Here is a 16,661-nt window from a genome sequence, read left to right as displayed (position 1 = left end):
GTGAAAAGCTGCTCAACCTTCTAGTAGTGTACGTTCCTATTGAACATCGCCTGCTTATAGAACTGCGCGTACACTTGTGCGGAAGGTTCTGCATTCGCGGCGTATCATCCAAAAATAAATTTATCTGCATTAGGAAAAGCATTTTGGCTTTGCTCTCACCCTGAAGTATAATGAACGCGCTTTCGTTGTTTACTACGTAATTTCCGAATACTCTGATTATTTTTTTGTGAGCGAAGCCTCATTAGCTTCCCATTTTTTTCTCTCGCCTTTGTTCTAATAAAATATGAGACAAATCTTGAAGATATCAGTGGCAGTGATAGGAACTGTAGCGATGAATTTCGCTAACGTATTGGTATCTGTTGAAGTGTGTAGTGAATATGTAAGGGTACATATTTATATGCATATCTATATATGTATCGTGCATATTTTGTGCAGCAGTGATAATTTATTGCATGCTAATTTAGTGCATAAGTACAGTGTTTTACAATACGATGTTTTCCCAGTCAGGGCCGAACGTTCGCCGCATACCGGTGTACCCCCTCGTTTCCTCAACCTGATACAACCGTAATTGAACCAGGTATTATTAAAAACTTTGGCTTTAACTGTCTTTTACTTCATCATAAATTCATCGTTCAGAAGTCTGCAAATACTTAGATTGTCATCAGCTTGTCGGCGCACGTTGGGCTTAGTTGAAAATAAGCCGTAAAAATTTAAGCTCGTTGAGGATTACGTTAATTAGTCCCTACATAGCGCTATACAGTCAAACCCGTTTATAGCGAATTGCAATATGCACCGCGATTATTTCGATATATCCAATAGTTCGATATAGCCGAACTCGCCTATAACGAACTTATCGTTACAAGTTCGCAATCCGAGAGAGCCCCGCCCCCCCCCCACCCCCCTTCTCGCCCTCCCCAACTCCACCATCCCCGCATACAAAAACGAACACAGTAAAGTAGCCGTTGCCATTCCCAAAATAATCCATTTATTGCAAATAATAAAGCTACTTTCCGCCGGAACTGCCTACTTTGCAAAGAAAAAAGCGGCGATTTTTGTTTTCACTTTCGTTTTGGCAGCTTCAACTAGCATAGCATTCTCTACACGAAACATTGTTTGCACCAGTTCGAGTCGGCGTCCTCAAAAATCTATCAAGCATTGGCGGAGCACATTGACTGCTGAAAGCGCTTCATTATACGCGTCGGACGGCTTTCACTCGAGAAATCAACGGGAATATGGGGGAGCTCTTCCCACAGTTCACCGATGCTCTGTCTTGGTCCGGACTCGCTTACTGCGCGGGTTCCGAGTCCCCCGAGTCGGAAACAGTTACGGAAAGTGTCGGGCGTCATGTCGCTCCGTGCGAGGCGAGATGTCTAAGTCGCAACTCTTTCTCCGTGGTCACGGCCAATTCACATCTCAATCGCCGCTCCGAGACCATGCATTTCGGCGCCCATTCTAGGCGCGCAGAGTTCGATATGTCGGATGTGAGCTTCGTTATAAGGAATATGTTTCCCATGTATTTTCGTAACTGAATTATTTTTGTTCGATATATAGCATAATTCGCTCTATCCGGGTTCGTTATAGCCGGGTTTGACTGTAGTCTTCATAGCAACGCATTCTTTTTTTCAAAATGAAACTCCGCACCAGGAAATTCGTGCAAAATACAAATGATATGCAAGTGACGGCAGAGAGATAATAATCAAACAACCGGCAACACTTTATTTTAGAGAAATTCACACTCTTTTTTAATACTTTATTTATACCTCTCCAAGGTTTAGAAACACAGAACCAATGTGGTGGGATCATAAACGGCAATTTTCGTTTTGAGAAGTATTTGTGAACTATGTCATCTATATGACGGCCCTTTTGATGTAGAATGTATATCCGTCACGATGCAGTAAGTTCGGTAAAGTATGCAGTTGTCAGGGCATAACCATTTAGGCGAACAGCAATACATTTAGGCGAAAAGCTATACAAACTTTTGTCCAGACCAGTTGAGCGGGTATGCATGTGGAGTTTATTTTTTGTATAAATTCGCTGTTAGGCGCGTTTCCCGTTAAGTTGGCCGTTATATCCACAAAACATTTTCCCGCATTCTTTCCTGTTCGTCACTAGAAAATCCGGCTACATCAACGTCGGTTCCTTTCCCGCTTCTCCTTTTCGATAATTTTTTAGTTTTTATGACTTTTTATTTGATTTCACTGAGTAATTTGCCTTTATTTTTAAATAAAATGATTGCGCTAAAAAGGGACATGGATGGAGTGAGGACAGACACACACGGCGCACACGGTCCTCACTCCGTCCGTGTCCTTTTTAGCGCAATCATTTTATTTAACAATGGCGTACCAACGTGCCCAGGTCGCTACCCATATTAACTTCATTTGGGGAGACAGCCAGCCCCGCCTCTTTAACATGACTCAAGGTTTTTAGGGCCCTAGGTTGCACGATCTGTAGAGATATAATTAAACCAGGCTACTGATGATAACATCTTATTACAAAAAGTTATAGTAATAAAGTAGTTTTTTATGCATACAAAAAAAACAATATTTCACCTTAATGCACCTGTAATATCAAACTGTTTCAAAAAATTCTGTTCAACATTGGCGTGAATCTTCGTGACATATTGTAGATTGCAATATCAGCGTTCCCGATGACAATGACCATGATGTGAAACAGCGTACGTGAAAAACTTGTTCATCGTACGTTGCAGTAAATAAATAGCAGTGTGAATTAGAAGCGCAGGAAAATCACACCGTACAATTTATTTTTGCAAAAAAAAATGAAAACCTGATTTTCACGTAGAGATGCGGCAGGGACCGCCCACGTTAGTAAGTGGTATACTCACAAAGTTCGTAACGGCGAGGCCATTTTCCCACTCCAGAACTCGAAGTTGAGGGGCTGCGACACTGGCTTTTCTTAGATTAAGAACGAGTTCGTCGTGTACGTGCACTACCATTCTTCCAGCAGACGACCGTTCCTCAAGGAGCATAGGATAAACAATTTTCGACTGAAGCTCAGGACGTCCTGAAAACCGAAAGTTTGTTGCAAAGTCTTTATAGAGTTGCTTGGGTTTGGGCGAGTTGGTTTTCCATATCGACTTGAAATTTCAGCTTGAACAAAAAAACGATAGGACTTAAGAAGAAAACACGGACACAGTGCTGTGTCCGTGTTTCCTTCCTAAGTCCTATCGTTTTTTTTGTTCAAGCTGAAATTTCAAGTCTTCATAGAGTACTAGCGGTAGTACCCGGTGATGCCCGCGTGGGCCGTTATTCTAACGACACAGATGGGTACAACGCGGGTTCAGTTATTTGTCCTTTGTCATAATTGGCTAGATCGTCGTGAAGTGGTACACAATTAAGAACTCCTGCCTGATGTCAATACATATGCTCCAACAGGAGGCGCGTGGCGGTAACGATAAACACCTGGAGCTCGTGTTTTACTGCAACTCTAGCTAAACAAATCGCCCCAAGGTAGTGCGCTCGAGTGAGTGAGTGAGTGAGTGAGTGAGTGAGTGAGTGAGTGAGTGAGTGAGTGAGTGAGTGAGTGAGTGAGTGAGTGAGTGAGTGAGTGAGTGAGTGAGTGAGTGAGTGAGTGAGTGAGTGAGTGAGTGAGTGAGTGAGCGAGCGAGCGAGCGAGTGAGTGAGTGTGAAAAACGGTTGTGTGAGCCAGTGGGGAGTGGTTCCCTATTCCAGGAAGCCATGTGATGAGAGGGCACCATTCGCTCTAGAGACCAAAGGTATCTGGGTATCCAGATCGCTGCTAGTCAACATGTTCTCCCACAGCTCAAAGGTGGGAAGAGGAGATGGAAAAGGGGGAGATTGGGGCTTTGCTTGCGCTCTAATATGATATGAGGAAGACTGCCGGGTTTAAACAGAACTTGCATTCGGCAGGAGATTTTGGTGGCAACATACGATGGAGGTGGACTGGGTGAGGGAAGTGTTATCTCAGCAGGTATGAACGATGCTCATCGGCCACACTGTTGTGATAAGTAAGATGGGCTCTTACGGGAGGCGCGGGATGGCAGGAAGTCCCAAAAGATTGCGAGCGCTATGCCTTTGCGCTTTTTACCGGTTACCGCTCTACTTAGATTTATTATAAATGACACGGGCTTCTACGGGAGGCGCGTGGTTGTAGAAAGTGACAACAGATGAATAGCGGTTTGCGAACGCGGGAACATTTAACTAAATTCCACGTCCAGAGCAATGTAAATTTAAAAATATATATATGGCAGGCCTCCAAGAACTGCCCGAAATCAATTTGAAGACAAAGTCCTCAAATCTATTTTAAGCAAAAACTAATTGGATATATCAACCGGCTGTGTGGTTAGTGAGGAATGTGGAAAACACGGTTTTCCCGAAACCCTAATTACCTCTATTAGGTCGTTGTCATACAGAGATGTTGTAGAATATTTTTTTAGATACCTTAGTCACTTACCTATTTCAACAAAAACCAGTTCAATACCTCAAAGGGCGTACGATAGAAAATTAATATCTGAAATCTATTTCACTGCTTTTAACTCTCTGCATTGTATCATTTTTAACATTTTCAGCAATACTGGCCTGAAACACCGCAATGACAGTGTGCTCATGAAATCTGCAGCCGCTTGAACCAGCAGTTTGACTTTGTTACTTGCGTCGCAGGGCTAAATCCTTAAAATTGTTTTCTGCATTTGTATCCGTTACACATGCTAGCAAAAAGCAGTTGGATAAATAAATCAGTGAGGGATTTATGGAGAATCTTTAGGAACACCGATTTTGTTCCAGAATGCGAAATCACCCTGATAGCGCTGGTTAGGTCGACATGATCAAACTACTTTTAGATATTATTCAAAGCTACACTTATCAGCAAACAAACACTTCGATTCGTTAAGGGGTGGTCAAGAAAATTTCGCCATTTTCCTCAGTTACAAGTTCAATTTCCCAAAATCCCGCGTTTGTGAGCCTCTACGCTATGGCGGAAATGTACTAGCGAAATTTGATGTCTCTACACCTACCAGTTTTTGCTGGGCGTTGATGAGTCAGTCACTCAGTCAGTCAGTCGGGCACTTCTCTTTATAGGCATAGATTCATGGTTTTACTGTCGCAATCTTAAGTCTCTCACACTATTTTTAAAAAGGCTGCCTAATATTCGTAATTGCTAGTTTGGTTTATTGTAATGGCGGTGACAAAATAGTGGCCATGTTTTTTGCACCAACATCAGAACATCCTGTAACCTCGAAACTTCAAGAACAGGTTACACATTTTAATAACAATGGATGCATTCAGCAAAACCGGTATGACATCTACTGATCCTACAGATATAGTAACAAAGAGTGCCGTAGAGATACAGTTAGGTACAAAAGTTCCGTAGTGTGAGATTAATTGTTAATTCTTAACAAGCGTGGAATGGCCGGTACGGCAGGGCTGCCCTCTAAGCCCACTCCTTTTTTGCCTGTACACGATCTGCTTGAATATGTAATTGAATATAAATACATTAGCGGGTTTCAGCTCTGAGATGCAGAACTAATACTTATGGCTTACGCAGACGGCATTGCTGTTTTCTATAAAGCAAAGGAAAGTGTCACAAACATCATGGACACTGTTAAACGTTTTGGGTCCATCAATAGTGGTGGTGTAAATTAGGGGAAATATCTGGGTTTCTGCCATGGGGACTGGCCATCGAAACCGTAGTCATTTGCCAACGTGGGCTGAGAAACGTACCAGCCCCGTTAAGTATTTAGCGATGCTACTGGAGTTCTACTAGGAGAGAAAACCGTATTGGAGTGCTCGAATGAAAGAGATACGCGACAGGGAAGAAAAGTGGAAATGTGTTTTTACGTTTGCGAATGCATTCTGTGTTAATTTATTTTCTTTTTCCAAAGTGTTGTACATTATCCAAGTGTTGCATTGCCGCGCACGAAAGTAAAATAAATGTATCGAGCATTTGATGTGTTTATCTGGTCGTCTAATTGGGAAAGGTGCACTAGAATAACCTTTTTCGACTCGTCACCAAGGGCGGTCTTCGAGTGCCTCACCTATTACTCCGACAGTTAGTGAACAGGTTCCTTTTTCTTCGGGATATAAGCAATCCTTTTCTGCGAAAGGTGTGCCAGTTGCGGCTGTATCAAGCACTGCGGGAATTTCTTGTTAGCAGTTTGCACACGCAGGGATGAATTTCAGGCGATTTTAAAGAACTCATGTCGGCAAAATTTCTGTCAACACGCTTTTCTGGCGGTTATATGAGTACTGTAGAAGTGTAGCTTGCTGGTCCAGAGGGGGCATTCCAACGTTTTGAAATAACCAGCGAAAACACAAAGACACAGTCAAAGAAAGGACGCCATACTTGCTAGACTAGCAACTCGCACAATGTTAACAAAAGTGCGGGGAGGCATGGTGTATACGAGTTATGTGTTCCGCTTTGTGTAGGCTGTCTGGGCTATGCTCGCGCATAGAAAATGCCGGAAAGTAGAAAATGGTTTGTAAAACAAGCATGTGAACCAGTACACGAGCTGTGTGATGCATGGGATCTACAGAATTCCGTTGACGTCTGGCAAAGTATATATCGGCAAACGGACAGATGTATAAAAAACTGGTTACGCGAACACTGGGGGTTGACCGACTCTCAAGGAGCTGGTCACCTTGCCTGTCATTGTCACAAGCACAACTGCTCGCCACATTTTGAAAATGTAACTATTCTGCGTAAAGGTAGAACAAAAGGGAAGAGAGAGATACTTGAAGCGGTATATATCAGAGAGCAAGAAGGAAAAATTAAGTGTGCCGCCGATCGCCTTGGGTGATAGAGTTTACATACCTACAAGGCTGATTAGGCTGGTTGGTTGCAGTGAATATTGAGTGTGGCTATTTATGCTAAAAACTTCGCGCATGCGTGGTTGTCGGTTGATCATTCTTCAAATATACGTTCAGTTGTCCGCCCAGCGATTGTGTTCTCATTTCTTTTCCTCTGTCGTCGCGTTTTTTTCTTGGTTTTCCCAAAATATCTGAGTACATTGTCGCTTTGAAAATTTACAAAGATGTCTACGGTGGTCGGTTCCTGTATCGCGGTACAGAGAGCTGTACGGTGGAGGCCCAAGATAGGATTTACTGAAAAGGATGTACTGATAGGATGTACTTCAAGCATGGTGAAGTCCTTGTCATCAAACTTCGTTCGGGGACACTTACTCGCATTCGCGCAGACACTGGCTTCGTAACGTCAGGCATCTAGGTTCGATTCCGACTACGATAAGCGTTTTTTTTTTTTCTTAAAGGAGTACTGACACCAAATTTCGATACCTAAAAAATGATATAATTGGCTTCAGTAGTTTGTACAGATGCCTCACAGAAATTTTTGCAGCGATACGAGGCCGGAATCACATCTAAAATCGATTTTGATTGTCCAGGCCGCGAGCTGCCACAAATCGGCAGCACTAGCGCAATCGCTTTCGGCGTGACGAAACATTGGCCTACGTGTCTGGCCGGTTCAGGGTGACGTCATATAGTCGTTTTCAGAACCGGAAACGATATTCTGCGCTGCTGTCGTCGGTGGTATTGGTTTGGGCAGGAGACGTAGGCGTAGCTGTGTGAGCAATGCTTGTAAACGTTGCGTGTTCGACGTCTTTGCTCTTCAGTTCGTTGCCGGCGCATGGTGTTCGGCACTGGTGCCGAAAACGGCGTGGTGCGCGATGTCGACGGGCACCGCGGTGATGCGGCGGTGCGCGTCGCCGAGCTCGCCCAAGTTGTGCTATGGCAAGCTCGCGGTATGCGAAGTACTGCTCGTGGAAGCCTGCCCGAGCAAATCGACGACGACGCCAAGGTGCATTATTTTCCACGCGACGACATGCAGCGCTAAATGTGGACTTCGTGGAGTTAGTGCACGCCGGCGGCCGCAAGAACTGTCGCCCAAGCCAGCGGGCTCGGGGTTGCTGGGAACCTTGGGTGTTGGGAACTTAGTATCGTGGCGACTATTTGATCGCTGGTATCTGTACAACTGCGAATGACCATCCCTTACACAACTTTTCACCACACTATCATCCCCTTTTTCGCATATGAAGCTTTATTTTGGCAATAATTTCCGTTTCTGCGATCGGTGACCAAGACATCTGCCGCGGCCTGTTTTGATTCTAGCGCGCAGGTGGCGCCATCTTTCGACCGCTCGCCGCACCGTGGTGCCGACAGTGCTGGGTCGGAGTGGTCGGAGCGCCGAACCTCCGCTGCTGGTCAGCGTAAGCTTACCATCGCGGCAAATATCTGAACGCCCCTTTTAAATTCAGCGCTGATAACAACTCCTAGCACAATTTTCAACACACTAACATCTAGTTTCTCGCATGTAGAGCTTCTTTTTCGTGATCAGATTGATTAGAAGAGTGGCGATAAGCTGTTGCTATCACGGTCTGCGCCGGTTCGAGCCGCAGTGATATTAAAAAACGGACGACGGCAAAGACATCGCCGGCCTAATCGCCTGGCCAAATAAAGTTGTTCTGTCTCTCGGGTGGCAGTGACTCATCCGAGTCTGAAGATTCAGACGACATGTCGACTGCGCGGGCGAGTCGCGGACCATGTGCAATCGTAGCAGACGATGCGGCGAACGCATGGAGGAAAGAAAAACGTCCCTGACGTCACGGGAGAGACCGTGACGTAAGGCTGCCCGTTTGCAGGCTGGCCTTCGAACGGCCATTTTCCCGCGCGGCGACCAAATTTGAAATTGGTTGCAATAAACGTGCTATAATTAATTCTGTGTTGGCGGCTGACGGCTTTCGGTTCGATTTTCGTAATTACTGGGCCAATAGGTATTCTTTACAGCATAAAAACTGAAAGCGAGATATTTCGTGTCAGTACTCCTTTAAGGCATTTACTCCCCACAAGTGCTCTTTAGCGTCTTGCATCCTCGCCACTTTCCCTGAAACTTTTGGCCCGGCATGTTCCCCATCTCCTCTTCTCTAAGCGGGAGTATTTGTTAAGAATCCGGTCGGACATAAAAAGCCCGGTGTTGAAACACTATTTTCGAGCTGGCCCATTTTATCAATTTTGGCAGACAGAGGCATACCGATACCAGTAGCATTTCTAGGCATAAAGAAATCTTAATTGCTACAAGGCAGACAGAGAATAATTGTGGCATATTCTAAAGAGAAAGCGCAGTGAGACAGGTTTCTACAACTTCTGAAGCCAGTTAAGAGGATACAAAGGCTTCAATTATTGGGTAAGGGTGCAGACATCCAGAGCCTATGCACCTTCGAAGACGGTTGAGACGCGGATGTGCTCTTTCGCCGTGGCTGCTCACGCTGTACTTTACAAAAATTTGAAGACGATTTGAAGCGAATAACATCGGGTTTCTTATGCTACCAAAGAAATTGGAAGCTGTTTGCGCAAGAGATTATGGTGCTAATATACGCGTACGCAATGGTGGGAATGTGGAATACCGCAGGTGTAGAGAAGTTGACCGAAATCATTGAGTGGGGAGGCAACGTATCTGATTCTAAACTTAAGCTTACGAAAAAACTGCCGTGGTGTTTAGCGGCGAAGGTAATATTGGACTAGAAATTGTTAAAACACCCGTACGATTAGAACAGAAAATACATACCAGGAGATGTTGCTGAACGAGTGAAAGGGATACTTAAATACCACTTAACATTGTCTGGTGAGAAGGATGTGAGAAACGTTGGTAATAAAACAGAATATTTGGTGGTACAGTGACCATGTGTTAGCACAATTAATTTGGAAAGCAGTAATGTTGCTGGTGCTGATATTTTCGAGCGCTGTACAATGCATGATTTCAGATATCTCTTTGGGTTCTCAAGTCAACCAGAAGGCAGCGGGCCAATTATGGGCAGGTCATTAGAGTAATACAGGAAATTAGGCATTACCGCGTGATATGCACACCGCTCTATTGAAGCCATGGAAAGAATGTACACATAACGTTTTTATGAGATGCTTTGAAATTTCAAGGAGACTAAGTGGGTAACAAAACTTCCAACATAGTTGTATACAAGAGCCTGAGCACTCAATCACGAAAGATGGCGAGAAAGCTGGCGACACATAATGTTTTGAGGAAATACTTCGAAATTGTGTGGGGAATAAGTGCGTAACATGACTTCAAACGTAGCGATACCCAAAAGCGTGAACACTCATTTGCGAAAGATGACGAGAGAACGTACAAAAAAGTCAAATAAGGGAAAAACGACCTAATACGTTCATTTTAATAAATGTGCAGGAGGCGGGGAAGATAAATAGCGTTGAAATGGTAATCGCAAAAGAGTCATACGGAGAAACGCAGCCCGTTAGGCAAACAATCTAGACGAAAAATGTTTTGTGATAACATCAAAGAAATGCTTAGCCTTTTGGGCCAACGTATGGTGATGTAGGACGAGTACTTTATGTAAGGAAATACTCGCAACAAAACCAAGCTTGTCCATGACCCGCAAAACCGGCGAAATCACGGATTGAAGGCGGGCCAGTTGTTACTGTTATGGCGTTAAACTGTGCGCTCAGTTTCACGCCATGTAAACCCCACAAGCGCTTATAAAAAAAAAGGCAAACTCGATGTGATTACGTGTGGAGAAAAAGCTGGCAAGAGGGCCATAGAGTGCCTCCAGCAGCACGCTAGCTTCAGCGCACAGTTTAAAAAACGTATGCCATAGTGAAACAAGAGGACAGTAGGAAAACAACTTATGCGGGTGAAAGGGCATTTACCATGGCCCCGGTTCAAAAATTAGTCTATATTTTTCTTGATGCTTATCGTCAGCATCATATGCCCGCGTAAACTTCGTCAGGCAAAGAAGACGTTCGATAAGAATATGCTTTGCTGCTTGCCTAATAGCCACTCCTTCAATATCGAGCTCACAATACTCAATTACATATCGCTAGATGTCTCAAACACGCAGCTTCAATTCTAAGGCCATAACGCATGTACAGGTGGCATACTCAGTCAGGAAGGGTCACGGAACCCCGTTTCGCGCAAAGAATTTTTGGCGGAGCTTTAAAGGGATTCGCTTTACATCAATTCTTTCTAATCGTGCGCCGTACCTGAGGTACTAATGCCAGGAAAGTTCTCAATAAAGTGAGTAAAATTCCTCTGTCTTCATGTGTTAAGAGGTTCTTTCAATCACACATTGACACGCTCGTCGTTCACACCTATATAAAAGATAACGGTGTTGTTACAGCTTGCTCGGCAATTTTTCTTCATTGTTTACGCCAAGATACAGTCTATCACTAAATTTGGATTGCCGATATACTCTTTTTTTGTCGGAAATTTCGCGAAAAACCCAGAAAAAGCACCAAGATATGCCACTATATTCGTTTCATTATTTTTATTCCAGTGGAAAGGTGGACAACAATGTTAAATGCTTGTTTTATTTCGTGTCAAAACGTTATGGCAGTGTTGACTCCGGCAAAGAATGCTGATACACTTCCATGTGCCATCCTGTTTGGCCAGACGATGGCCTCGTACGCCGTGTGTATTGCTCCTTGGGATACCCCGACTGCTTCCCGCTTTTAGAGGCTTGTGTGTGTTTCCGGGAATTTGATGCAGTTGCGTTCTCCACAAATTCGAAGTTTTTTATCTGGTTACCCATGATACGCCTACACTTGCTGTTGTTTGCGCCTTCTTATTTTTGCAATAAAAAAATTCCAGAACCAAGGTTTATTTCATTTAATATGCTCTTACTTGCATTTGTATAGAGTAGGTAATTTATAGATTTTTTTTAACTCAGTTACTTTACTTCAATTCCCTCTGTGCCGTCAGGCATAGCAACGTGCATTTGCGAGCCTTTTCTCCGATACAGGCTGCCTACTGTGGCTTCTTGTACAATGACATTTTTTGAGCCTTCTAATTATTAATACCTTCCCCGGACTGCCACGCCGGAAAACGCCAGCGGTATTTCCATTTAAGCGGGTATTAAATAGCTAAACAACTCAGCAGCGTACGCAACAAAGGTACTGTAAACAAATGTGCTGGAAAAGATACGGATCGCTTGATATTTGTTGTGCTTCGCGTTCAAAGCGACGTTACATTACCGTTGGCTTCAATAACCACCAAAATTATACATGCAAAGAAAAGTTTGGTTGCAGTAGGATAGCGCTACGACCTTCACACAACATTCCACAAGGTTAAGTAGACACTAAAGTAGGGCTATCATTTTACAGGAAGCTGAGTTTTAACTGCCCGTTATGTTTATTACAAAAGATAAACAGCGCCACATTCACGAATGAGTCTTCACTATATGTCGATCAAGGGATAGCAATTCAGCGGTAGGGACTAAGAAAGGCACCACCAATTCTTAAGCAAACTTTGATTTTATTCTGCAAGGAATGGTACAAGGCCAAATATATAAAAGTCTGTTTTAATTAGTAAAAAACGTAGGCAAAGTTTGCTGTACACGGACTGACTATACATAGAAATTTATTCCCAACAGCCCACTCCGTAGCTACAAAGGTAACAAATCCACTTTGTTTTGGGCTACCCTTGTATCGGTTTTATTATTTGCATTGCGAGATATCCCAACACAGTTTCAGCTTTGTCTCTGTTATCCACAGGCTCTGTGTATTTGCGCATTTTCTTGAGCTACGGATATTTCAATATTTACCAAATATCCACCCATAAAATGCTAAAGCTCCCAACAGTTATTGGCAAGTGGTGTCGTACACCTCCAATTATTCATAAAAAAGGGCGTGCTACCTTGAGGTAATGCGTTCACCAATTCTCCAGTGTGCAATTCTTACCTCGAATTTGGATTAAGCCAACTCACAAGTTTGGGCTTAGTGGAATCTTCCAGCCTTCCGCCTCACGCAGTTTCGATGAATTTGAACATTAATTTGGCGAATAAAATTGAAGGTACAGCATGCCGTAAAGTAGTAATTGCAATTCTTTCCTCAATTTTGACTAAGAAATGGTAAGCAGTTTCAATCTTACCCATAACGGTGAGCACAAATCCTAAAGCCAAAAACACGCGGAGCATCTTCAGCGGAGCTCGACGCACTGAAGCACGACACGTTGTGATAAGTATAGTTAGACAACGGAGAGTTTATACAAATGCTTGGTCAGCATAGCGTCAAGCACGTAGACGTCACAGGGAAGGGCGGGCTCTAAGTATAGCATGCTTTTATGGAGCCTCAATAGGTAGACCTTTACCTCAAAGAGTCACACAAAGTCTGTGATTTTGCGAAAAAAATTGTTGTGGAATAGGTCTGTAGTTCCTTGACTTCCCTATCACAGTGCACTGAACCTTTTCTTAGGTTGTTTTATAGCTATGCGAAGAGACCTAAAAAATACATGAAGTGCGAGCTCACTGACAACGAAGTTGTAAAGGAGAACCAAATTTGTCTGCGTATTAAAACCAGTAGAATGAAATCGTGAACTTGTAGGATAATAAATATATCAGGCACCGTACGTCAGCTGAGCTCTTCTCGCCTTCAGAATGATACATCGGAAAAATCGCTGGGCTGTATAGTGGTATTGTTAAAAGAAGGGATATCTGTAAGTATTTTCATTCATTCATTCATTCATTCATTCATTCATTCATTCATTCATTCATTCATTCATTCATTCATTAACTTCCTTTATTTGAATGACACATGGCGTGGGTAGACAGGAAAAAGGTAGATGACCTCTGCCTTACCATTGCCTTCTCCCCCTTACGGTCGGAGAAATCTTTAGCTATCGTGCGCGAGCGGCGATTTGCGGGTCTTATGGCGCTCTTAAGAATGAACAGCATAGCAAACGATGGGCCTGGCTGAGCGCGGTTTTTGAGCATTTTAATCTCCGTCTGTTTGCAACTTTGCTCCCGTCGTACACGAAGATGGCTTGGTGGGCTAGTTGGTGGGGCATCGTAAAGGGGTGAACAGTGCACAAAGACGACGACACACGAGCCCATATTTTCTGTTCAGCGCACCTATAAGTTTCTGCCGGAAGTTTATTCCTTACAGCTCATCTCATACCACCCATAGTTTTACCCATGGTCCTGTACACCAGCCACCTTATTTATCTTTTAACCACTCCCGGTCTTTATCCTGACCCTTTACACCAAGCGGCGCATAGTCTTTAATTGATTTTATTCGCGTTACCTCTAACCAATCTCAGTTGTCACCTATTCATCAAAACACTTTCTTGGCGCTCTTTGTCCTAGCTGGCCTTGCGCCATTCGCATTCAAACATCATCAAGACGACTAAACGCAAAGACGACGACAACCTCGTAAGAAAGAAAGTTGTTGCGGGCCACTGCAAAGATTGGGCCTGCGTTCCGCTGCTCGGGGAGTGGTTAGTGATTGCTAGAGGAAAGTACGGGCATACGCGAGATGTTGTCGAGGCACTAGAGATTGACCGTCTTGATGAAAACTGCGGCAGCAGGCCATCTGTGGAACTCTCAGAAAAAGAAAAACTGTATCTTGATCAACGATCGTAGAAGGCGGGTCGCGAGATAAGTGTTTATGTCATATTTGTTGGGCCTTGTAATCGGATGTGTCTTGGTTTAGGTGTCTTCATGGAGAAATAAAAATCACTTGTTCTTCAGGGCTGTCTAGTCATCTCTTAATTGTGGGTCGTCGTCTTTGTGTGCTGTTAATCCCTTTTGATATTTCGTCGTACGGAGCTGATGCATGAAAACTCGCTGCTCGTACCCGGTAGTTGAAGATTTCGCCGACAGTAAATGCGCAATAGGTAGCACCCACGTGAAAGAAAACAATCCATCGCGTTGAAACCTTCTCACCAAACCCTGTGTAGGGGAGAGACCGATGCTAGTTTTTAGTGAGAAAAGTAGCACTACAGCCCCATCAGGCCATTCATTCCTTCTAATTCCTTTTATTGGCATAGCTTGTTCCAGAAAGAGCCCCTCTATAACTGATCACAGTTTTGATTTTACGCTAAGCATTGAGTGCAGTAAAGGTCTTCCGTTGCACGCTAGGTATTTACACACACTTATTTTCCTTCCCACCAGGTGAAAGCGTATAACTAGACGGTTAGGCCGAAGGACCCGTATTTCTCTTTTTCCTGAATTGATTCGTCCTGATAGAGCTTTATACGCGCGCTGGCACAATAACGCCAGTCGTTGTTTAGAAGCTTGAATCCTGTCAAAAACCAGTGCCATTTCACTTAGCGAAGAAGCATGACTAGCGAAACTGAGCGCAATTGAAGGAGTGCGCGAAAGAAAACACGTTTAACACACACACACTCCTCCTGGACAAACACAAACAGCGGGCCACAAGAGAGATTCTGGAAGCGTTCTTTACTAAATAAGAAGATACATGCGCAAGTCCACCGGCTGTCTTGTCATCAGACGCTGTATTGGCTTTGTTGGAGGCAGGCTTATGAAGTGTGCGCTGTCGTTAGCTTCTGTGTTTGTACACGTGTGGTGTGATTCTACGCAGTAGGTTTTCATTTCCCCGCAATCTTGCCGCCTGGTAGATTGCAGTGGGCACTACGTAATGACGGTGGCTTTGATTGTATGTAGTTATGTATGTATGTTCACGGTTAAACTTTTAAGTAGCTAGAAGCACTCCGTCCTGTTTTCTTCCTTGTCCATGTATTGTTCGCGCTTTTCCCAACATGAGAACACGCCTATTTGTCATTTTCTCTCGAGCAAACTTCCTCGCCCATTAGCTGAATAAAACTTGGTAGCACTTGAGCCTTATTCTAACGGGCCAACATGGAGTGGTGCGTTCCCCTTCCCCGTTGTATGCCCCTTACTGTCTTTGTAACTCAAGAACCCATACCGCCCGGCCAAGGAATATAGCACTGAGCTCGCATCGGTCTGTGAGGCGGGCACGTTGAAATCTCCCTCGAGCAGAACGGCTACGGCAAGTGTGCATGGGTGAAGCTTGCATGCGTGTGCATGGTCCCACCCTTATTGTGCGCACAAAAATGGCAGGGGAAATGTAGAAGCCGCGCACGGCGAGCAGTATGGACGACGCCGGAAACATGCGGCGGCGGTGGGCCGGAGTATGGAGTGGGGCTGTAAGCATAATCTCTTAATACCTGGGCATGCTTCACTGCGCTACCGCAATGTAGGACGCTTGCTTACAAAGAAAAACACTATATCGATCCCCCTAAAGTCGCCTGCACCTCTAAACAGAAATGGTTTACTAGCAAAACATTCTTAAGGGCAATATAAACATCTCATAACAAAAATGGGGGCCTTCCCGTTTTTAATTTTAACACGAAAGTGTTTTATGCCCGGACACACCAGGATCTGACTGGCGTCATAACTGTCACGGAATTGACGTCGCCAGAAAAAGTTCCATTGACGAGGCTGCGCCCGGATTCAAGCCACGAACTCTCTCGCTGCATGGGGAGGTACACAGCGCTCTGCCCACTGCGCTACGAATTCAAGCGCAAATACAGTAAAGCCCGCTTATATCGAACAGCGCGAGGATTGTAAAATAGTTCGATATAGCGAAAATTCGATATAGAAAGTGAACAAAAAAAAACTTACATCAGACCAATCTTGCCGATGAAGTCAACAGCTAACGCTGAGCTTTTACCACCCTGCAGTTCACTAATAAAAAAACAATCACTTATTGGGGCGGAAGAACTGCGTGAGAGTAGCCTGCTTCTCGTAGCGCAATGTGTTGCTGGTGACTGCTTGTTCCCCGCTATCGAAACAGTCGACAAGCACAAACCACTCCCCTCAGTGGCACTGCAGTTTTGTCGTAGCAGGGCCATTGCTGCGACGGCTTCTCTAGTTCTCGGAAGCAGTACGGGGT

The 16,661-nt window shown here is 44.3% G+C and overlaps 1 protein-coding gene across 1 annotated transcript in view; it reads right to left on the bottom strand.

The window, feature by feature from the left end:
* Positions 1-16,661, bottom strand: part of LOC144143045 (venom metalloproteinase BumaMPs1-like) — a gene marked incomplete at its 3' end in the record, with an annotated part of 58,170 nt that overhangs the window by 25,138 nt on the left and 16,371 nt on the right. Inside the window, 1 exon segment of the mRNA XM_077674866.1 lies at positions 2,843-3,021. Within this exon segment, the coding sequence (XP_077530992.1) occupies positions 2,843-3,021 (179 nt within the window).

This window comes from Haemaphysalis longicornis, unplaced genomic scaffold (assembly GCF_048455015.1).
Source record: "Haemaphysalis longicornis isolate Haplotype H1 unplaced genomic scaffold, Haemaphysalis longicornis Haplotype H1 scaffold_6, whole genome shotgun sequence".
NCBI classification, from domain to species: domain Eukaryota; kingdom Metazoa; phylum Arthropoda; class Arachnida; order Ixodida; family Ixodidae; genus Haemaphysalis; species Haemaphysalis longicornis.
The sequence above is the reverse complement of the archived record's forward strand: the minus strand, read 5'-3'. Positions and strand labels throughout refer to the sequence as shown.